The following is a 25,097-nucleotide window of genomic DNA, read 5'->3' on the forward strand; positions in this document are numbered from 1 at the left end:
CGGAGGAAAGTTGATTAAGAAATTAATTACGGCCGTCGTCTAACGCGATCTTAATTTTTGCAGGATGAAACTTTCACGTACCATAACGAAAGCTTCCCGTTTAATCATCCTGGGAACAATCTGTCAGAGAGACTTTGCGAGGTTGAAGAAACCATAACGTCTATTCAATGATGCGCAATTGTTTCGCCAGTTCGGAACTTTTTCTATCATTACCGTCGCAACATTTTTCACACTCGGCCAATTAGCGACGGTGCCGAATGCTTCTCATGCGTTAGGTTTCTGCTCGCCGATTCTGAGCATCATCTTCCCACAGACTCTGCGACGCGCTCGCGTAACCAAGTCACTCTAGATTAAATCGGTAATTAGTTAATTAGCGATTATACGCCGGCTCTCTCTTGTGTAGCTCGGAACCTCGCAAGTTCCTCTCGTTCCTAACGAGAATCGGAGCCGCGAGCGACGACCGGACTCGACGACTTTTCAGCGCAACAGGAAACAGCTGATCACCGCGCGATTTAATCCAACTTGCTCGACGATCGACATACATTTACTTTTATTTAATACGAGTGCGCGATAAATCGATCATTCTCGACGAAGATGCTGCTCGACGTGAATATTTGTAGTTCATATCACGTTGTCTATGCATGAACGATAAGTAGGAGGAAGACAGATTTAACTACATCGAAGTACAATTATCGTATATCAAAAACGTCAGTCGTGTAGTCCCGGAAATTTAATTAAAAATTTGATAAGCAGAATAGTTTGTCACGAAACTGGTTTACTGATACCGTAATGAAGATTATTTTTAGCTGTCTCTAATTTTTTTTACTATTTCAAACGCACAAAAAATTCATCAAAAATTTATATTACTCTTATATAACCTGTCGATCGACTAGTTTAACAGTTAGCTGGTTTGCTTTCTAAATACTTATATGATTCTAATTTATTGCCGTCATGTTTTAAAATTACTCTTGCCAGAGTTTAATTCTATTTGTGGTGCCTCGATTAATCGTCAACGTTCGATTCCGTTGCTCGAACAGCGATTTTTGTAAATTCCCGAGGAATTCTCTCGATTCCTGAGAATACCTGATAACGTCGCGGGATATTATGCGAGATTTCTCTTTCGAGTGAAGCTTGTAACGCGGAAGAGCACCCAAGTAAGGCCGGGCTATTTATCACAACGCATTTATCGTTGAAACCTACTCGGTAGATGCGACGTAAGATACGAAAGTATTATTGTTTATAGCTGCAAAATTCGAGTCATCTGCCGTAATTATTATTTCCTAGACACTAAGCGATAAATAAATACTATCTGCTTCATATTTGAATTATTAAAACAATTAATAAAATAATTTCCTCCAGAAATATTTATTACTCTCTAGAAATTAAGCGATAAATAAATGTTATCTACTTTATATTTAAATTATTAAAACAATTAATAAGATAATTTCGTCCAGAAATATTTATTACTCTCTAGAAATGAAGCGATAAATAAATGTTATCTACTTCATATTTAAATTATTAAAACAATTAATAAAATAATTTTGTCCAGAATATCTATTACTCTCTAGAAATTAAGCGATAAATAAATGTTATCTACTTCAGATTTAAGTTATTAAAACAATTAATAAAATAAAAAAAAAAAAATAATTAATAAAATAATTTCATCCAGAATATCTATTACTCTCTAGAAATTAAGCGATAAATAAATGTTATCTATTTCATATTTAAATTATTAAAACAATTAATAAAATATATTTCATTCTGGACATATTTCTTTTCGTATTATCTCATCATAACATTCCGTGAAAAAAGAGATCTAAACTCCTTTGCTATAAAATAATTGTGCATAAAAAAATGTACCATTTCTATTCTCATAATTTCTATTATTATTTTATCGAAAGACATGTAGGCAAATTTTAATTTCGTCCTGTTTACAAAGTGGATGCTGCATCGATCTCACGATTTAATTATCGACTATTAGTTTCTTCCGGAAACTACGGATATGTCAGGCATCGCGATGCGGGGTCACGTTCAGAGGACGATATCGAAATGCCGGATCGTTCAAGATGCGCTCGTGCACATGTTCTCCTGTAATCTTTTGCGCGACTTCCTTCTCCTTCCTCTTTACGGGTACATATATGCCGAAGGGGATCGGGTTCCTCCTCCCTCTTCATCCCATCCCGGTATATACCGTTCGCGGTTTACTCGCTCATACTCCTAACCGGTCTAGCTAACGACTCCTATCTTGTGCATCGCGAAATAATGAAATTACGCGAAAAAGAGCCGAGGCATTACGTTGGACCGTGTTTTGTGAGGCAAGTACACGGCCGGCAGTATGCAGAATGGAAGCTAACTCCGGTGGAATCTCGCTTCATTACATATTATGGAGATTTAAAGAAATTTAATCCGCGTGTGCTAATTCTACGCAGAAAAAAAAAGTGTCGAATCAAAATTTATATACTTAAATTAACGCGTTCATTGTTTCGTATATACGCAACAATTTCTAATCTTCTTAGAAGAATTTAATAATTTTAAATTTCAACGATATTATAGTCTTTCAATATTGTTATCGTCATCTCAAGAATATATAATTATTTAATTGTATTTTAAGAAAATTATAATCTTTGATTTAAAAATGTTATTTTAACATTGTTTCCTTTCCATTCAAGAAAATTAAATCTTAAATCATAAGAATATATTTTTCTTGATTGAACGATATAAAATGGCTTCATTCAGGCAAGCTATTATTCAAGATATTTTCAAAGCAAGAATTTAATAATTTTAAATTTTAACAATATTATAGTCTTATTTCAATATTGTCATCTCAAGAATATATAATTATTTAATTGTATTTTAAGAAAATTATAATCTTTGATTTAAAAATGTTATTTTAACATTGTTTCCTTTCCATTCAAGAAAATTAAATCTTAAATCATAAGAATATATTTTTCTTGATTGAACGATATAAAATGGCTTCATTCAGGCAAGCCATTATTCAAGATATTTTCAAAGCAAGAATTTAATAATTTTAAATTTTAACAATATTATAGTCTTATTTCAATATTGTAATCGTCATCTCAAGAATATATAATTATTTAATTGTATTTTAAGAAAATTATAATCTTTGATTTAAAAATGTTATTTTAACATTGTTTCCTTTCCATTCAAGAAAATTAAATCTTAAATCATAAGAATATATTTTTCTTGATTGAACGATATAAAATGGCTTCATTCAGGCAAGCCATTATTCAAGATATTTTCAAAGCAAGAATTTAATAATTTTAAATTTTAACAATATTATAGTCTTATTTCAATATTGTAATCGTCATCTCAAGAATATATAATTATTTAATTGTATTTTAAGAAAGTTATAATCTTTGATTTAAAAATGTTATTTTCCGTTTAACAATGTTTCCTTTCCATTCAAGAAAATTAAATCTTAAATCATAAGAATATATTTTTCTTGATTGAACGATATAAAATGATTTGATTCAAGCAAGCCATTATTCAAGATACTTTCAAAGCAAAAATGTGTTTTTTTCTGCCTAAGTTTCATTGATAATTTACACGAAGCATCAATTTTACAAAATTTAAACGTGTAAAAAATTATTCATATGTAAAATTTATTCTTATACATTTTGCTCCTAATAAAATTACAAATTAAAATATATATACAGTGAATGAATCAAATTTTTGAAGTATACTGAACGTCTGCAATTTAATATCTCGTGAAGAGAAGTTTGACAGTAGGTTTTTAAGAAAAGAATAATTTTTAACACGCACAATTTTCATACATCTAATATTTTCAATCATTAATTTGTTTTAATGTTTATTCCATGAGATTTTTATATTCTCTGTTCCAAAACGATGTCATAAGGAAGAATAATAATCGTATTCCGCGCGATGAGACGAGGCCGATAGACACGAAAGGAAAGACGAGCTCAAAGTGCGTCCGTCCGAAGAAAGAAGGAAGCCACGAGTAATCCTCTTTTGAGAATGATCTCGCGATGGAAGAAGAGCGAGATTACTCGACACGCGATATGTTGCTTTAATAGCGTCTTGAATGTTCCCACTAGACGTAAGAAAGACCGACGAACAATGGCATATAAAAAAAAAGAGAAATAAAATGGTATGAAAAATTTTCTTATACACATACTCTAATTTTAATGTATAATTATTTTCAATTGAGCAGATGACTAATTTATAAAATGTATTGAAATACATTATCAACGATTTCTTCTAAAGATGATTAATTTATTATTTATTATTTATATTTTTAGAATGTAAAATGAAGTTGAGATTAAGATTAGTTATTAAATTTAGCAAACGTTGATATGAAGTATGATATTATTAATAATAATGCAGCTGTTTGTCTTCCTTATATAACTGATCTCTCTTTATTCTTTAAATTTATTTTCTTAAAGAGGTATATTTATATTTTATCAAAATTTGTTTTTATGTATGATTTTCATCGAATAATGAAGAAAAGTATCTTCCTTTTTACAGACTCCCTTTTCGCAGACTTTATGATCTTTTTATTTATACAATCAAGAGACCAAAAAATAAAATAATGCTATTATTTATATTTTTTTCGAAACCAAATATTTCCGCTAATAAAGAGTAATATCAGATAATGTCCTTCGTAAATATTGCGTAATATCTTGCAGGATAATTTGAATTCTATTGACTGAATGATTCTAAAGGCCTACATTGTATGTTTAAGAACAGGACGTTTTGCTGCATCTGCATTTCTATTTGTATCGCAAGACGAAATGAAAGTGCACGAAGGGAATGCTGTCGGATAATTTAACGTTGCTTAAGCACGTTGCGATTATCATAATCGTCTACATCGTTACGTTGGCGTCCGCGAGACAAAGGTGGTCTATTCTCTTCATTCATAACAAATGACAGGAATTTAAGGTACAAAAACTTTAGGCTCAATTTTCGATGCGGGGAAAAATTTATCCTACCAAAATTATGTATGAATTATTGTAAATAAATAAATAAAAATATTAGTATACAAATTTATCAAATTTATAATTCAATTTTCGATAATGATATCTATTTGGACGAAGAATATTAAATGATTATATTTTTAAATATCTTTTTCATTAATTATATTTTTAATATTTAGAATAATTAATTTAGAATTTTATATAATTTATTATTTAATATGTGTTTAGATAATTTTGATAGGACGAATTTTTTATGAAGTAATTTTAGAATCACGTTTATTATTAGTTTTAATTGTTCGATATCATGATAAAGGATAGAGTTAATTAACGAAGATTGTGCCGATAGCTTGCTTTCCTATTAATCGCTCGAGATGGACTTGCAAACAAAGTGCGTAAAGTCGCGGGGTGTCGGAAAGATAAAGTAACAGGAGAAGGGCGGAAGAGGTGTATGCTCGGGAAAGACGGCGGCGAAGCAAAGCCGGTGGAAAGGGGGAAGGTTTTATCGTCGCAATCAAGGGCAAGGCAACGCTCTCCTGCCATTACGCTACGCCACACCACTTCGACAAGTTTATAGCCGCAGGTGTACCTGCATCCTCCTCTTTACCCCTTCCCCTACTTTTTTGAATCTTTTCCATCTTCCGTCATTTCTCAGATCTTAAACATCGCTCCCGTTATCGAAAATTGCAGAGAATAATCGCGTATCTCGATTGACAGGTCGATTGAATTTTAAAGACGACTAATTAAAGATAATAGATGTACCGATAAATGTTTGATTAAAATATATTAAATGATAATAAATAATTAAAATGATTTACACAAATATAATTTTAAAAAAATATAAAATATTTTTTTTTTTAGACATTTTATCTCACATTTTTCAAAAATAGTGTAGTCAAAATTTTCGTAAGGGGTGCACGGCGAGACATAAAGTAACCCCCGTGGTCACATTTATGGGAACACGGAGGCGCCGAGATCAGAGGTGAAACGAATTCTACCGGGATGACCTTCCGGAGAAACAACGCGCCTCTTCTGCCCTTCTCTCCCTCCCCCGCACATCGCCACGTGAGTACGGTGAACTCTCTCCTCGTGCGTTCGACGCGTGCATACCACGGCGTGGACCATGCATATTCACCGATGCACATACACACGCACATACACACATACACATATCACACTCGCGAACATGTCGTCGCGCGTGGTTTGCGGTTTTGAGATGCGAGAGAAGTTCGACGAGGCTACAAAAGCGATCGAAGAGTTACTCGATGTGTGACGTTGTGATATTTTTACGATAATCGTATGGAAATTTTGCAAAGAAATAGTATTATATACTATCATATTTTATTTTGAAGTTATTCTATTTATTGTATATATTATTCCAAGAAATAATGTTATTTAGCGCAAATCTCCTACTTAAAATTACATTTAATAAAATATTAAAAGGACAATTTAATTTAAAAGAAACCTTTCTTTTAAATTATATTTAATAAAAATATTTAATAATAATATTTAATTAAAAATCTGCATATTATCGAAAAAAATGCAACGATGGTTATAAATAAACTAAGAAAAATATAAAAAATAATTAAATCTCACAACATATTAACGATATATCATAGAATAAAAAAATTGAATATGTTGCGGCGAAAATGACTTGATTTTTAAAACACTTACTTATTTGACAGATTCAATTTAAAAAATTATAGAACAACAAAAAATAAAGTATATAATAGATTAATATAAAAAAGTTAAATCTAAAATTGCAGATTTAATATAATTATGCGCAAAATGACCGTACATTAATTTTTTTATTAAATTATTTATGACTAATGTTATTTTTTTTAATTTCTTTTTACATAACAAAATATCTCATGGTTATTAGATTAATTCCTTTAAGAAATCTATAGCGACGAAGACATTTGTAAGGTAGTAAAAAGTAAAGAGATGAAATCAGAAAGACAAATGATGTCTCTTTATATATCTGGAAAGCGGAAGAAACCCGATTAGAGACTCGGCTTTACGAATGGCAATCAACTCAAACGGACTTCGATTCGTTTCAACATTACGATCTTGAATCGTACCGCATCAGATCTAATTAAAAACGGTTGTATGCCGACTCATAAAACTGGTTCCTCCGTTTACGATGTCACCGAACTTCCGCCAAGAACATTCATAAAATCTACTCTATATATCAAACTTTATCGTGTTTGTCGGGAAGAGAGTAATTATTTACACCAACGATAAAAAATGTGTCTCAAATAAAAATATGCCACTCTAGAAAATACGAGTTCTCGTAAGATTCGCAATCAGAAGCTCGATCGAGAGACTCGTGTAGGAAATGGAACTACTACGAAGACAATTGTACAAAGCTGCGACCCTACAGGAACGATTCGATCGATCCACGTGATGATCAAACGTGCGTGCTCTTGCGTGTACGTAATCCACGTAAGGTAGGTATATTTAATAAGGGACCGAATAGAAAGAGAGAGAGAGAGAGAGAGAGAGAGCGCGTGGCGAGGACGGGGGGAATCGAGAAGAACCTGATATGGTAATGGTAAAATATGAAGAGTACGAGAAAGGGTTGCCGCGAGAGTTCGTAGATGGTATCGAGTAGAGGAAGAAATATAAGGACCAATGGAAGAGGAGAAAAGAAGAAGAGAAAGAGAGGGAACGAGAGGAGAAATAAGGTACTGGCGTGCGGCGGTTTTACGAGCGAGTCGATGATTCTTCGCGGTCTCGGGGGCTCGATAGGGCCCGGTGGGGCCCGCTTCCATCGCGCTACAAGAACAAACGCAGCGCGGTCGCCTTCTACGGGGTGCGGCCCCCCCTTTCTATGGAGATCGTTCTCTCCCCTCTCCCTCTCCCCCCCCCCTCACGTCTCGGTCGCATCATCGATCCAGACCCCATTGTTTTCGAACGGGAATCTTGCACATCTGCTTTGTCAAACGAACGTCACGCGAATTTTAGGACGATTTCGAATCGGCCAGTCTGCGACGTTGAAAAGAATTAAAAAGATGGAATTTAATTAATCGAAAAAAATTAATTGAAAGAAATTAAAAAGGTAGAATTTAATTAATCGAAATTTTTTTTCTCACGTCAAATGAGGATAATTCACGAATATTTTGAAAAAAAAAAAAAGAATATTATTAGTTGAAAAATATATCTATTTTTCTTATATTTCGAAATAAAAGATATTTTACGAAAGAAAATATTACGCAAACGCCTGAAAATATGCGTGCACGAGAAAGAGTTCATCCTACTTTTGTATTTTATCGAAATATATCAAGTGCCATGAACTTTTTTTCAGCACAATCTTCCGATATGCAACTTGGCAAATACGACAATCAATATTGCGATGCAACCAACGATTTAAATTAATCCAGATTTATATCCAGCGCAAAATGACCAACCGTGCCCGATTCCGGTTACTTCCAGTGGCAGTTTCCAGCTCGGTTTACACCGCGTGGGTGTGGATTTATCGTTCCACCGGAGATGCAGACAAAAGACACCATAGCCCTTCCTCTGGATAAGAGTTGCTTACGACGAAAATATCTCTTGGAAGTCCATCTTCCGCGAATAAAATTCAACGTATTATTCTACTCAAATGTAAGCGTATGAATATGCGTATTATCTTAAAAAATAATCTCAAGCTAGATAAAATAATTATATATGGAAGATAATCTCAAGCTAAATAAAATAATTATATAAATTATATATATACATACTTTTGTCCTTTAAACAATTTTTGTAAAATAAGACATTCAAGGAAATAATATTCGCTTTTATTAAGAATTCAGCTACAACTGTTCTTTATTCCAGTCTTTAAAGAAAGCAAAATTGTAATACACTTATTGTAATACGCTTATTCTTACGTGATACAGGTATGAAACGGTACAACCGTTGCACAGTTATGTCGTTATTTGATCAACTATGTCATAATATATATTAAAATATATTAAATTATATATTAAAATAATTTGATATTTGACAGAATATTAATTTAATTTTCTAACATTTAATTTTTATTATAATTTATATTTAATACAAATGCTTATATTTCACATGTCTTATATTTCACAAGTAGTAGTCTCAAAGAGGAGTGTAATACATTATGCAGTACTCGTCCTGATTTTGCACCAATTCCCTAGAGATTCGTACCGTGTCTCGCGACAATATCGAGACCCCAATGAGCGAATAACAGAATCGAAAAGGGTTCTACGGCACATCTGTGCAATTTGACCAAATCGTGGGAAAGTAACTGTGTACATAAAACGAGTTATGATGCAAGGAATGCCGAACCGATATATTTTGTTAACTAGTTCTAATTATATTAAATCATATATACTCGTAACATAATAGTATATAAATTTTCGATCATTTCTGCGCGAAAACAATTAATAATAATAATTTCCGAACAATATCCCTTCGCGCATGACAGATAAAATATACGAATATTGATGTAATACATTTTTTTTTTTCAGATTTCTCCTTTATGCAAATAGCCTTTACCGATTTTTATCTCAATAAAAAAAATTTCTAGATATAAAACAGCAAGAAATCACTGCTTTATAATTAACACGAAAATTTCTCGCTAGTTTTCTAAGCAAAAGTCTTATGATCTTAAATTTAAAGGTCCAATAGTGATGATAGAGAGACAATAGTTTTAACTGGAAGTCACGACATCTTGTCTAGAGCAACGGCTCGGACTCATTTATTGTGCCCCTTTTCTAGTCTCAAAGCTTGAAACGCTAGTGGTATACTTATATTCCTGTGGTTACAAGCAGCCATGAATATACGAACGACCGGTATCTGTCACTGTCGCGAGAAATTGTGAGCTGGCCACGTCTGAGATCGGTGTTTCCACGTCTCTTAGAAGCTCTCATTTTCCTTCTTTTAAAAGATTGATCTTTTTCGAGATTTATTATCTTTTCACGTCGCATCAAAATTCAAGTCAGAAAAAAATATTAATTGATATTAATTGGTTATACAAAATTCATACATATATAATTAAAATATTCTACAAATAAAAACATATTTACGTAATAAAAAAAATTAGCAAACTAGTACAATTTAAGTAATGATAAATTTCGCAAAGAAAATAATCTTGAATTTCGATGCATAATATGTTTATTTAATTTTTAGTTATTTTTACAAATTATATTAATATGAAACTCAAATTGATATAGGCAAATTGATAAAAATTATTCAGATTGATCGGTACGATTATTTTATACGAAACTGCGTAATTTCCGCGGTATATCCTTCGTTAATTTAGTGACCGAGAAGAAGACTATCCGTGATGGAAAAGGCTAATTATGACATTTTGCCAACGTTTCTACGTATCTAAACTACCTACGGAGTCAGGTTGAAGATCCGGAAGAAGGATGAGCGAGAGAATAGAGCAACGACACGCCGGATTTGCGCGATGAAATAGACCCAGACCGTGGACAATGCACGAGAATGAAGGAGATACCAAGACGTACATCGCGAGGACACTTGTTAGACGTCGTCGTACGCGCCTGCTTTGTGCTCGAGTGTTCGCGGCTATTAATTACGCAACATTGCGTCGCTCAAGAAGAAAGAGAGAGAGAGAGGTTTTTGTCGGATTAGAAGAGAACACGGAGAAATATATTCAGAAGGACACGAAGAGGAGAGATATTAATAACGCTCTCACACAAAGTCGCCGCCGAAACGCGTTGAGAAACGCCAACGTCCTGAATGGCAGGCCCACAAGGGGATTTAATTAAGTGTTAAGCCCTGCTCGACTAATAAAGAACAATGTAACAGAGAAGTCGATAAATCTTCCCTCTCTTCCAGAGTCGTGCGCGCCGCGGATTTCAATCGTCTCCGAACGCACGTCTCTCTAAACGACATTTCTACGGACGACGTCACGGCAAGTGTGGGTGGCGAGAAACGGAGAGAGGCAACGCACACATACCTCGGCGTTAAAATTCGTGTACCGTTGCGCGAATGGTAGATACGACACGACACGTGGGAACGAGGCGCGAGTTATCGCGCACACCGTTGTAATAATTATCAGCTGATCGATCGCGACGCGTGACGGAAAACTCCGGCCGATTATTCGCGCGTTTCCGGGTGTGCACCATGGCAAAGTACCGCTTTCGTATTCGGCGAGGAAGAGGAACGTACACGTTCTACATCGTACGTTTCGGAGAATGGGGCGTTGGAAATTATTGACGAGGGTTACGGGACTTTAATGGGAAGATTCAAATATCGATACTAACACTTTGAAAGCTAAAATAATTAAAAATTGGAAAATATATGTTATAATGAAAATTGTTAAGAATTCATCTACGAAGTGGATTGCTAAATTTTTTTAATTAAAAAAAATTTAAGAATATTTTTCATTTATATAAAAGATGAATTTAAAAACTCGAAGAAAAAATTTATTTTCAAAATTTAATGCATATTTTCTATAAAAATGGAATATTTAAAATATATAATATTAAATTAAATTAATGTTTAAATTAAAGTTAAAATAAATTTTAAAAAATTAAAAAGAAATTTAAAAAACTTTAAAGAAAGCTTTCTCTTTAAATGCACGATAGTTGTGACATAAAACCAAAATGAGTGTCTTTATTCGATTTCTGTGTGTTTTTTCCTTCCATTTCCCTTAATCCTTGACACATTTCTTATCGTATAAATTCTCCGCAATAATTCCCCGAGAGAACCGGCAAAAACGGCGAAACTAACGCACACTTTACTTTGCAAGCTCTGCCTTTCCAGTCCCTTTGCCGCAAACTCTCGTTCGTCGTGCTACGCATTTTATGCTCGCACAATGGTATAAATCAGCCGAGAACGAATAACCATCCATCTCGTGTCTCTCTTTCTCAATACATTCCAATATTCTCGTCCACGTGTGAGTAACAACACTTTAATATTTTACGCGCGAACTGTGTATTTTTTATATACAATTGATATGTAATCTATATTAGATTAATAATGAGAGATTTTATTTTCCTTCGACACGATAAAAAAATAATTTACTTGTTTTTTTTTTAAATATTATTTTAATAGTATTATTTTTTAAATATTATTTATATACATTCAAATCGATATGTAACAATTTCACGCAAAGATCATGTGGGAAATTCATAAAATGACGCGAATGAATTTTATAATGTACGACAATCGTATCCTGTCTCCTTTTGACACGCATGTATATATCCTTGCTGTAAACCAGTTACAGGAATTACACGGAGAACATGACGAACGAGCGAATACACTCGATCTTCCGACAGCGATCGGCAAAATAGATCGGATCGATTCGATCGTACACAGGCAGGACTCGTTTGATTTTAATCAAAGCTTGTACCGGCTCCGTTACAACTGCTAAGAGAAACGAGATGGTAGCCGTTCAGTAGAGGTAAAAGGCTAGCTTTTAATTGATAAGGAAGCTCGTATAAATTTTTCATGTCGACGGTATACGAGCTTGAGCAGACTTTCATGTCAAAGTCATTAATCTGAGATAATTAAATATCTTTTTATTTGTCATACTCTGGGTTATTTCATCACGACTGTACTAAAATATTACATTGCACATATTTCATGCTTTCGTTTTAATAAGCTACTTAATTTCTTGTCTACGTTATATAATTATAATATTGATTAATATTATAATTATATAACTAATATTATTTAATTATTATATAACTAATATTATTTATTTTAATTATTCATTTATTTTAATTATTAATGTCAAATCTTTTTCTTTATATAATCATAAAAATTTATCGCGATGAAATAGGGAAATTAATTTGCGCTATAAATGTATCGTTGAACTATTGTCGAATGGAATAAAATAGCTGACAAATAAGAAGTGAATTTTACATAATTCCTATCTAAAACGAAATAAGATATGAATATAAGAATAAGAATTTAAGCATAACGATAAGAATAAAAATACTTGGGGTGCAGAAAATGATGAAGTCATCGAATTTAATTCTCGTCGCGAACGGTAAGAAGTGGATCAACAAATTAATCGGTGTGAGAGCATCGATGAAAACGCGCACCGTCCCTCACGAGACTATTCAATCCTCCTCGGCGTCTCGCCGACAAAGTATGTACAACTTCAACAATAAATTCGAGTTTCTTGCCGATCGTCGCGCGACGTAGATAAAATCGACGATTTAATTCCTTCGCAAGAACTTCACCGAGCCGGTGCACAATCGCGGTCGATCAAACGGACAAACAGACTTCCCTTCGCTCTCTTTCTCTCATTCGAGCACTCCCTAACTCTGTATGAGTGTAATAATGAAATTGGAACAAGAAAGATATGAAGAAAAATGACAGTTCGACTGGGATCTAGAAACGAGCGAGTTGAGAGTATCTCTCTCTTTCTTTTGCCCCAGCCTCTCATCTTCTATCCTTCCCCCTCCACTTCCTTCCTCTCTCGATCGATTAATCTTCGGGCGTGTAGTTAATCGTTTAACTGACGTTCGATAGAGCAGTTTCTAATTAGTAGAATCGAATGCAGGAGGCGTGATCGGATCGCAGGAAATCCTTCGCTAGGATTAGATCCTTTGAAGGGAGTCGCGCGCGTCGTTAAAAGGACTGAAAAAAAGAGGATGGCTCGTGCTCGGTGGCAACAGGCAGGAAGAGAATAAGAATTAAAAAGAGCGGGATGCTATATAAATTAAATTATTACTAAATCAAATGCACATCGAGAGTTCTATCAAGAATAATTACGAGTTTATTCTGTGGAAAGTTTCTCTAAGAAAGCAAAAAACTCAATAACTAGAGCGAATCGAGAATCATACAACTGAGTAGGAAAAAAATCGATGATAGGGACATCAAACTAAAAGAAAATATAAACGACAGATGCGTTAAGCGTGTAAATATTGCAAATTGAACCATTAGAACTACGCGAGCAAATTACTTCGAACGAGAAGATTGCCGATGAATTTCAATCTCGACTGTCTCGCGAAATGCACAAGTCACGAGTGAAAAGCAAAAGTAACAACATCCACAGAAATTATACGATATCTAAGCATTATTATCCTCTTAAAGAAAACCAGCAAAATGACAGAAAACATGATTATATAAATGTGTGTTTAATATACCTACTCGTATACAACTTGCATATCTGAAAACTCATATCTCTATTTCATCCTTCTCTTTCTTTTTAGATAAAAATTATCTTTTTTTAGATAAAAATTATCTGTTTTACCTAAGATAAAAAATAACCTTATACATCTTAGATAAAAAAAAATAATTTTTATATCTAATCAGAATGAAAATAAATTAAAAGAGCGATGCGCAAGGGTACTAAAAGCCTTGTATAAAGAATCTATGTTTAATAAATCCCATGTTTAACTCTCGGAAGATGTTTACTAGACATTTGCGCTGCTAATTAATCGGACTGCGACAAGTGGAATGGAAAGTAGGGACGCGAGTAAAATGAAGAAAACAGGATCTTTACGACGGTAATATACCGAGACGAGTCTAGAAGGGACTTCTCGATCGCTGCCCGAGGAAGTTCAGCGACTCTTCGAGAGGCAGGCAGAATCCGGAATAGTTACGAGCACAGGAACGATCCCCGACTAACGACCGCCGACACCGTGACTGGGGCACGCCTTCTTCGAGTTTCGATCCCGGCGACTTATTGAAGTGTCACGGAGAAGAGCTGCGAGAGCGTCTCGCGGGAGCCTCCCGGGGAAGGCGTCGGTCGCCTTGAACGGAAAAGGCGATAATGACGAGGCCCCATTCTCGCCAACCTCGAGGCACGAGGTAAAACGAGGAGACCGGGAAAAAGGACGATCGAAATAAGGATACCGCGGTGCGGGTCTCCTCAGCTGGTCTCCGACGAGGGCTTCTTAAACGCGATGCCTGCCGAGACAAATGGAAGGCACTTGGTATTTAATGTAATGGAGTACATCGGCGACACGCGCGAGCAAAGTTACGCAAAATGCATCCCGCATACGTTCAATTTCTTGCCCCTCTTTTCTCCACCAATATCTTACCCGCCTGCGGATTTATAGATTCGATTAAACGAAATGATTTTATCGTTTTAGGAATTTTATAGTGACTTTCTCGTTAAAAAGATGGTGAATTATGCTTCATATTTATGTGGACTTTTAAAAGTATCCAATCGTATATGCAAATTCAAAATGCGTATACAATAGAGAAAGCAATTTACGAGAATGTGATTAAGGCACCAACATTATTTTAGCTTTGAGCGAAACTTATATATGTCCGTCTTTATTTATTTAAAAAGAAAGATAAAGATAGACATATATTTAAGTCTCGTTTAAAGCTACACAGAAAAAAAAGAAGTGTCAAATCAAAACTTATATATTTAAACTAACGCGTTCATTGTTTCGTACATACGCAACAATTTATAGTCTTCTTAGAAGAATTTAATAATTTTAAATTTCAATAATATTATAGTTTTACTTTAATATTGTAATTGTCACCTTAAGAATATATAATTATTTAATTCTACTTTAAGAAAATTATAATCTTTGATTCAAAAATGTTATTTTCTATCCAACATTGTTTCTTTTCCATTCAAGACAATTAAATCTTAAATCATAAGAATATATTTTTCTCGATTAAACTGTATAAAATGGCTTCATTCAAGTAAGCAATTATTCAAGCAATTATATTTTTCTTTAATTAACGCGATATAATCTCATTTCAAGATTTCCACGTTAAAACTAAATATATTTTCAAAACAAGAATGTCCTTTTTTTCTGTGTAGAATAACGTTGGTGCAACCGGTGCCTAAGACACTTAAAATATTCCTACATCTAAGTGAATGAAAAATTCAACCTACTTATATCCATGATTGTAAAAAATAAAATCAACAATGCACGCATTTAAAAAAAAATTACACGTTGTAATATCGCACATGTACCCTCTTGTAATAGCCTTATAATCGCGTACATAAAATAATACCAGGAAGCGTGTAACGATCAGTAGCGAGGAACCTGCGGAAAGGCAGGACTCGCTCGCGTTTCTTTAACGGGAGAAGGTGCGCCGGCGAGGTGGACGAAAGAGGAGGAGGGGGAGAAGACACAGGGGAAGTAAAGGAGCGGGCCGAGTGGAAGGTGGGGTCGCCATGGTCGTGGTCCGCCTGGGAAAAAGAGGACCACGCATTGTGATCCGGGGAGCGAGGAGGCCACGCTAGGCTGACCCTAGGCTTCGCATTAACCGTCTACCGTATACACACGTACGTAAATGACCGTGCCGGACACCCCTGGCCGAGATTGTACCTGTTGCACCGAGTAATCACTGCCCTGCTGCGCGAGAGCCTCCTCTTTTCTCTCTTTTTCCCTTCTTTTCTCTCTCTCTCTCTCTTTCGCGCCCGCGGTTTTTCTCTCACATTTTTGGAGCAAACAGAGTGGAACGCGCGACAATCTCCGAAAAGCTTCCAAAATCCCGCAGTGAATTATCCGGACACATCCGTAATTAACCGGTCGGTGAAAAGACTCTTGTTCCCCCGAAATGTCGCAAGACGCTTGTGTGAACTTCGTCGCTTCGTGAGAAGAGTTTTCGAAACGGTTTTCACGGAAATCGCACAATTTCGAGATGACGGAGGACGAAAGTTGTTATTTATCCCGCGCTACGGAAACAGGAGACAAAGGACAGATGGTCAAACGTCAAATTACATTTCTCCATAACGTGTAACTGATCCCACAGAATCGCGATTCTGAAAATCTCCGAGACGCACGCGTAGATTCCGCCATTCATTAATTTTCGTCGACCTTGGCCGAGGCGGCAATCGTGTGACGCTGGGGAGAGAGAAAGATCGGAGGGAAAAAAAGGGGAGCGAAATATACGCGAGGAGATCGTACGTGTTGATACGAAAAAGTTTCATCTTTCGCTAGCTTTGGAAGAGTACGAGCGAGATTTTACGGCGTGATAGGAAGTGGAAAAAAATCTACTCACCTTCGGGACAGTGGCACGCGTAGCCGAGTTCGCTGACCTGTTGACACGAGCCCCCGTTTTCACATGGCGAAGGATCGCAGGGGATGTAGTCGCTCTCGCAATTTTGTCCGGTGTACCCGCTCGAGCACATGCATCTGCAAGATAAGAGAGCACATGTTAAAGAAGTAAAGAAAATGTAGAAAAATATAAAAAATATAAAAGAGACTTTAATATATTATAATTTAAAAAAATAAATAAATATATTATAATTAGAAAAAATTAAGATATAAATAAATATATTATAATTTAAAAAAAATAAATAAAGCATATATAAATAAATTTAAATAAGACTTTAATATGATAATTAAGAAAATCGTAATTTTTTTAGATACTATATAATTTAAATTAGAAATTTTTATAAATAAATAATAATAATTTTCCTTATCAATCGTAATGCGTGAAGAAAATCAATGATACGTGAGCAGTATCGATTTTCCATGTGACACGAGAAATCTGTAAGATGATCCAATTGCGAAAACATAAAACAATTCCATCGATTTCGATATCGATGACAATAATCGAAAGAATATGACACCGTCAGTAATCATGTCATCTGTTTCAATCAATAATTATTTTAAACATTAATAAAATTATGTGGATTATTTTCTTAAGTGTATATAATGGCATTTTTTTTTTTTCGGGAAACTTTTATCTAAAAATATATAATAATAATAATTGTTAGATCTCTCATATATTTAATAATTTCATTTTAAAAATTTCTTTCTTTTTTGAAAATTTTTTTACGACTTATAAATGTCTAATTCTAATATGACATTTATACATGTCACACGATAAACTCTTTCATATAATCATATCCACATTTCTCGTTCATATATATTTATATATTTCGTTTCTAATCATTTTTTTTTAAATGCTGATAAATATTATTTTATGCTCAACTCTGAATATTTATCGAGGGCAAAAATTCGAAGCACTATTTTATTTCATTTTACCTCGCTTTATGCGAGGATGGCGAAATAAAAATGCATCAAATTTTTCTATCTGTTAGCAAAAAATAGCAAACGCACCTTGAGCCAGCAACGAGCAGTAGTAGAAGAAGCACGCGCGTGAGATACATTTTCGCTTGTAATCGATGCCCACGAACGGTCGCAGCAGTGAAACGTAATCCTCATATTTCCACGAAGAGGCGCGAATGTTCACTCCATTTTCCGAGAACGAGAAATTACCGGGAGGCGCGGGATCCGAGTTCGCGGGCCCAGCCTCTCCTCCTCTCGGTTCCACGAAACGATCGATCAAATACTTAACGCACTCGATATCTCCTCTCTTTTTCACACGAACTTTTATATTAACTCCCTAAAGCACACGGTTCACTATCGCACTGCCTTCGGGAAAGACTAACACACGAGACCTCCAACTCCAAAATGATGGGAAGAAAACCGGAGTAAAAATTCGTATAAAATACAATCAGTTAACAAACACGATTTATGTACGCATCGACGATCACACTGCGCTAATTACACTATAATCCAACTGCGACGCCCTTCCCGATAATGTCCTTGTTGATGTTATCACCGCGGTGATTTTGAGACGCGACTGTCTGACATTTTTTTGCGACACGACGTCGAAATACCATCCGTCATTATTTTCATCGTTTCACGCGGTTTTTTCTCAACTAAAGAATGTCGATCACTTGAAATTATCTCGCACAGAATCTCTGAATCACACTGTCCCTTTATGTAATTTTTCTTTAATTTTATATAAACGTCTTTACTAGTTTTCCTCTCCAAACACACGCGGTTAAAAGCGTCGGGAATTGTCCGTCGAAAAGTTAGCGCGAGGTCAGCCGATCTGAAGTTTGCGCATTTCGAAGGCCGCGAAACACGAACCGCGGAAACCCGACGATTTTGAGACGCGAAACACGCTTTCTACACGTCCCCGTGAGAATATCCGGCACTTCCTACGAGCGTGCTTCCGTTCTAAGCACCACCTGTCAGCACGCAATGCGTATCCACGCGTCTCCGGCCTCCTTCGGTCACGATCGAGTTTCTGCGGGGTAGAAAAACGTCGCTTTCGAACTCGCGTAAATTACCGGTTTAATTAATAACGGCCGACGAGAGGACGCGCGTTTTTCACTTCACTGCAACGTGTCACGAATCACACTTCGTTCGCCTTTTTAATCGCGATTCTTAGAAATGATCGGGGTCTAAACGCGAGACAGGACGCGGGGACGCGCGCATAAAACGCGCGTCGTCTAGAGCGGCTGGCGACTGACTAACCTTACCTTCTGCCACGGGCCCCTCAGGGGGCGCCAGCGTCGCGCGCGATCGACCTCCCACCTCCCACTACGGTACGCGTTCGAACTGACCCTTCCCCCCTCACCGCTCTGCTGCACCCTACCCCGCCGACGCCGAGCGCTTTCTCTTTCTCATCGCACCGCCAAGTTTCGCGTCCCTTTTTTCTCCTGCTCGCGCCTGCTCGCACTCAAAGGTTCCCTTCCGATCGAGACGTTATCCTTCTCTCTCTCTCTCTCTCTCGTTGCTCTGGGGCAGCATCTTTGCGCAAGAGCGTCTCCCTCGTGCATTCTGCCACCTGAGGATCGACTGCACCATTCGGCGTAAGATGAAGGCAAAGCTAGGTTTCTTTAATGCGATTTTAAATATTTATGAAAATGTTAACGCAGTGCTTTTTAAATGTATAAATTATTAAGGTGTGAAATGTGTCTTTTTGAATAATTGATTTTTAAATATAAATGTGAAATTAGAAATTATTAAAATATATTAGAAATATAAATATATTATAAATTATTAGAAATTATTTTTTTCTAAATAAGTACAAATTATTTAGCACGCGGCTTTTATGGTATTATATATGAATATTTTTTTAATACATATTTCTTTATGTAAAGGCTTGTTTATGAATTGTAAATATAGATTTCTATATATTATATTTTAACAACGATGTTAGACAGAGATGAGAAGTATAGCATATAAAAATATAAGAAGTATAAAATATAAAAATATATAAAAGGCTATAAATATATAAAATATTTCTCACAAGAATTCAATTTAATTTTTAATTTATAGCCACAGATTTTTATTATTTTATATATTTTATATAAATATATAAAATATATAATTATATTATAATATTTATATAAATATATAAAATATATAAAATAATAAAAATCTGTGGTTATAAATTAAAAATTAAATTGAATTCTTGTGAGAAATATTCTCTATGTTTTTCGGAGCAAAATGTTGGATAAACATTGGCAATATTAAATTCTTTGCATACTTTAAATATACTATTTTTTGTGAGAAAGAATGCTATTCTTAATCCCTGATCGGGGATGTATTGTACTCGAGTCAATACCTTAATCGCTATTTTCGTGTCCGAAACACGCTCCGTTTGCTTGGCGGCAAGGTAAATATGTATAAACCGCGAAATGACGAACGTGTTCGGGATTTAGTGTATATTTGGGAAGGACGAAGGTAAAAATAATTTGGAAAGGATGAAGATAAAAACAATTGTTTGCGCGAAACTGTTTGCATGGTATACCTTGGAAATTTTCCAAATGATGCCAATACGATTTGAAAACTCGACATAAAAACTCATTTTCAGTAATCAGATTCATTACGAAAGATCCTTTAATTTTTGCTAACAAGTGTAGCAAAAAAGCACAACATATATGTGTGTATATAAATTTATAATTATTAATTATATTAATATAAAAACAATTATATATTTATTTAAATAAAGACACATTTTATTAGACATATATAACGTATCATTCTCAAGCAATATATTTTTAAATATATAACTTTTTTATGTATTAACATAACTAATATATAATTATAATTAATAATAATTAAATTATATAATTATAATTAATAATAATTAAATAAATTCAATAATAATAATTATAATTAATATAAATAATATACTTGTATATTAATATCTCTTTCTCAAAAAAACCATTAAAAAATATTTGAAAAAAAATACAACGTAATATTTTTTTCATATTTAAAATTAATATTCCCTTTAAATATCCGACATTCAATGCTTATCGATCGATTATTTGCGAAGGATATATTTTTCGAGGATATACTATTGGTGCAACCCTCGGTCGACGAAGATGATGAAATTTAAAGTTTAATTTTTACTTGTTTACCCACATTATATGCGGAGGATAATGGTCTACGGGCAAAAAGAAGAACGATGCCCAACGGGGCGTGTTTTCCAAGTGCTGGGAGATGATCCGCATTTTCCCCGATCAGTCGTCTACTATCTCTTCTTGATATCCTGGGGCTCGGAGCCACCCTACACGTTAAGGCACCCAATGAGTCTCCCTCGCCTAATCCATTATTCCGCGTGACTGACCGCGAATGATTCCCGATACATTCGATTTTCGAAAGGCTCGATCGCACGTAGATTATCTTCCTCTCATTCTCCTTCTCTTTCTCTTTCAGAGCTGATGATAGCGCACTCTCAATAGATTGGCAAGAATGTTAGATTCGTTCCACTTGCATTCAAGAAAACAAGATTGCAAGAACGGACAATGCAGGTACAGGAGTTGTGTACTCGAGAATACATCTTGTTTCGCCACATAATGCTCCACATTGGAAAGTGGATCTGAATTTTTCTCCGTGCTTAATTTTGATCGGCGATCGAAATGTACGAGACTTGTGCGTGATGAAAAGTATCGAGTTAACTATTTTATTTAAAAAACAACAAATTTTCTCTAGAATTTTGCATAATTATCGTTGAATTAAAAATATTATTTTCTTGAAAGAAAATTTAAAATTTGCTAGCATTAGCAGAGCTGCAGAAATTGTTACTACTTTTACATATATGTTATGGAAAATAATAATAAGAATAATAATAAAATAATAATAGAAATAATAGAAAGAAATAAATAATAATAGAAAATAATAATAATAAAAAGAAGAATAATTTACATTTTATATATATGTTAGGGAAAATAATATTAATAAGATAAAGAATTCGAAATAACCAATAAAATAATAAAATTACATTGCTATTAAATTAATTTTTATCTATCATGGGAGATCTTTAAAAATACTTGTGCACTTTTTTACAAAAAAAAGAGAAGCAACTGCCAAGAATTTTCAATTATGTATATAATACAAACATGTTATTCCTAAAAAAATATTGCTTAATATATTAGCAAATTCTAAACTTTCGTTCCAAGAATGTTTAAAATTTCATGGGGGTTAAACGAGATAGGAAGTGCCACGTCGCGTTTCGAGTCAAGCCGGATTTTTCTACCGCAATTAATTAATGATCGCTCGTCTTAATTAATTAGTCATTCGATAAGCATTGAACCCTTAGCGCCAATTAAGACTTCAGTGTTCAGGATCGAACCTAGCCGCGACGCGCAGCGCGTTTATGTCGGCACGAGAAGCTTCCTGGCTCACGATCGTGCAAGCTTAATAAGGGTAATCGATGGAGAAGCCGAACGTATCTCTCTCAATAAAGTTTAATCGACAAGTATAAATATCTTACATGATCGAAATAAATATTCCAAAATTGACACCACGAAGTGACTAAATAAATCTATCTACAAGTGAACCGATACATTCACTAGTGTGTGTAATTATGACATATATATAAAACAATATTGATAATTATATTATATAATAATTTTTCGAGACAGTATTATATATTTTAATTATGTAACATTATATATAATTAATATTAATATTAATTTTACAACTAATATTAATATTATATAATTATTATCTTTTAATTAAAATATTGTAAATATATATTTACGTCACGATTATCTGATAATTAGTCAATTTTTTCACTCAAATATAGTCTCTCTATCTCTTTCTTTCGGCCTCAAATCAATTGTTATATGTGTTTTAAAACCGCGAAGGGCCTAATTGCATTCTGTCTTTCTTCGAGACACATTCCTTTATTCAATATTCCGGGACAGTTTGTATTCTCCGAGTCCTAGTGTCTGCGATGACGGCAGTCACTTTTTATACAGAGTGGATACGATTGCCAGCGACCGTAATTTCGCCATCGGCTTCGACGGCCGGTTATTTCATTTTGTCGCGGGCGTCATGAGAGAGGGAGCGATGAGATCGCCTTCCACGAAGGAAGAACGAAGGTGACGTTATTGGGCGGAGGGAAGACCGATCCATGGCCATTTCTCAAGGGTCCAGAAACTTGCGGCTCGCGCGTCGCGACAAAAAGTCGCTATTTCGTGGGGGTCCCTTAATGCGCGTTCTCTCCCGACAGGTAGGATGAAAAAAGGGGTAGCGGCCGGGATTAATCGAAAGTCTCGCCGGCGCGGAAATCACCTTGCACGAGTCTATCCGAGTGGTAGACCTGCCGGTGGTCGCCGTCGACGTTTTGTCATTAGCCGCCCCGAAAATTGATACGGGTCCGGCGATTTAATTGACGTCAAATTGGAGCGCGGACGGAAGGAAGATTGGATTTTCGCGAGAGCGATTGCACTTGTTGATGACGAGGGGGAGAAATGAGAGAAGAATGAAGTACCCCCGAGTACCAGGGCTCGATTCTGGTCTTCTCGTCTTTACGAGGCCCATCAAATTTCACGATGAAAGCATCCTCCGACGGAATATTAAGTATCCTCTGCTTAATAGCGTTCCTCCTTCTATAGTCGCGTTGATACGCGATGTTTGATTATGGCTATCCGGGTGTAACTTGGCGAAGAATTACGGTGTCGCGAAATCATTACTTCGCGGACACCTGCCACCTCGGATCTTTCAGTGATATTTTTCGAGCGATTTAAGAGACTGATAAAGCGACATTTTTCATCTCGATTTATTCCGACTCAACATTGTACATCGATGCGATTATTTAAATCGAGTTTTAATCAACAACTACGCGATATATCACGGTGATTTATGTAATTATTTAAGCCTTCGCTTTCTCCATTGTACATTGAAAATATAAGCGGGCAATGTCTGCTGTGACAGGGTAAACACGTTAATAGATGTATTTCAGTTTCTAGAATGAATGATCGAAACCTGTTATCGCGATCCACGATAAATCCTCCGACTGACGGTTTGGTTCCGGTTGGAGGATCACGCGTTATTCGCGGCGAAATATAACGGGAATTGTGCGGCTTATGGACATTATATAAATGTTGTGTGATGGGAATCACGGGAAAATATTTTGTGTTTGAAAGCTACGAGTAGAAATTTCCCAAGATCTTTTCAAGTAAAGCGTAGATTTCGATTAGAATTTATTGGATAAGAGCAACTTAAATTTATCACAAATAAATAAGTATATCGTACTATTAAGAATTATATTTTATATTCCAAATATAGATTTTCGATCTAGAATAAAAAAAACAGATGCAAAAGTTTGCATTTATTTTTTGATTAGATTAAATAAAATCGTATATTTTTATAGAATCGAATAAAAAATTCTCTCTCTCTATTTTAGCAATATTTTTGAATTACAAAATAAAAACATATTAGTTTTTTTTATTTATCTTTCCGATAATGAACAAGTGTATCGGCTTTTTTGCATTTTTGCGATTACTGTTTCACGTTGTTGCTGATTGACGTGATTACCATGTTTTATAAAATTCTTTCGTGAACAAATTGCTGTCGTAAGAACTGATGCATAAAATAGCAACTCCTCCCCCCTTCCTTCTTCTCGAGTTCTTGTCGTGGATCGGTGAATCCGCGGTCTTTCGGCTCATTGCCACGAGAATCCTCAATTTACGTCGATTAATCGCGCGCTTGAGCAACAATTAATTCCGCATCATGTGTCCGGTTGTCAAGTGACGTAAACAGACGCAATGAACGTAAGCGCGCACGTGCAAAAAATTAAAAAAAAAATATATTAAATATATTAAATAAAAAAATATATAAAGTTAAAAAAATATATATTAAAAAATAAATATTAAATATAATTATTATAATATATCAAATAAATTATATAAATTATATATTAAATAAATAAAAATTAAATTAATTAAATAAATAAATAAAATTATTAAATTATATATTAAATAAATTATATAAAATTAAAAAAATATATATTATAATAATTCTAAATATATTAATTGGCATATATAAATTACGTGCTGTAGAAAGAGTATAGTGCAAGAATTATTCCTCGAAGAGAATTGAGATATCTTCGCGTAGCAATCTCATTCACACGTAATCGTATTCACACGTCTTGATGAACGTGCATCAGCAACGAAGCACGCTGTACGACAAG

At 34.7% G+C, this 25,097-nt stretch overlaps 1 protein-coding gene across 2 annotated transcripts in view; it reads right to left on the reverse strand.

The window, feature by feature from the left end:
- Positions 1 to 25,097, reverse strand: part of LOC105258184 (neurogenic locus Notch protein) — a 279,923-nt gene that overhangs the window by 139,735 nt on the left and 115,091 nt on the right. The window contains exons 1-2 of one of the 2 annotated variants that reach the window (XM_025413182.1): positions 17,933 to 19,120; positions 16,866 to 16,999 (exon numbers count right to left, since the gene is read on the reverse strand). In XM_025413182.1, the coding sequence (XP_025268967.1) occupies positions 16,866 to 16,999; positions 17,933 to 17,982 (184 nt within the window). In that variant the 5' untranslated portion in view covers positions 17,983 to 19,120. Of the gene's footprint in view, positions 1 to 16,865; positions 17,000 to 17,932; positions 19,121 to 25,097 lie in introns of those variants that run through there. The other variant, XM_025413181.1, reaches the window with a different exon arrangement.

This window comes from Camponotus floridanus, unplaced genomic scaffold (assembly GCF_003227725.1).
Source record: "Camponotus floridanus strain SB8 unplaced genomic scaffold, Cflo_v7.5 scaffold62, whole genome shotgun sequence".
Taxonomy (NCBI): domain Eukaryota; kingdom Metazoa; phylum Arthropoda; class Insecta; order Hymenoptera; family Formicidae; genus Camponotus; species Camponotus floridanus.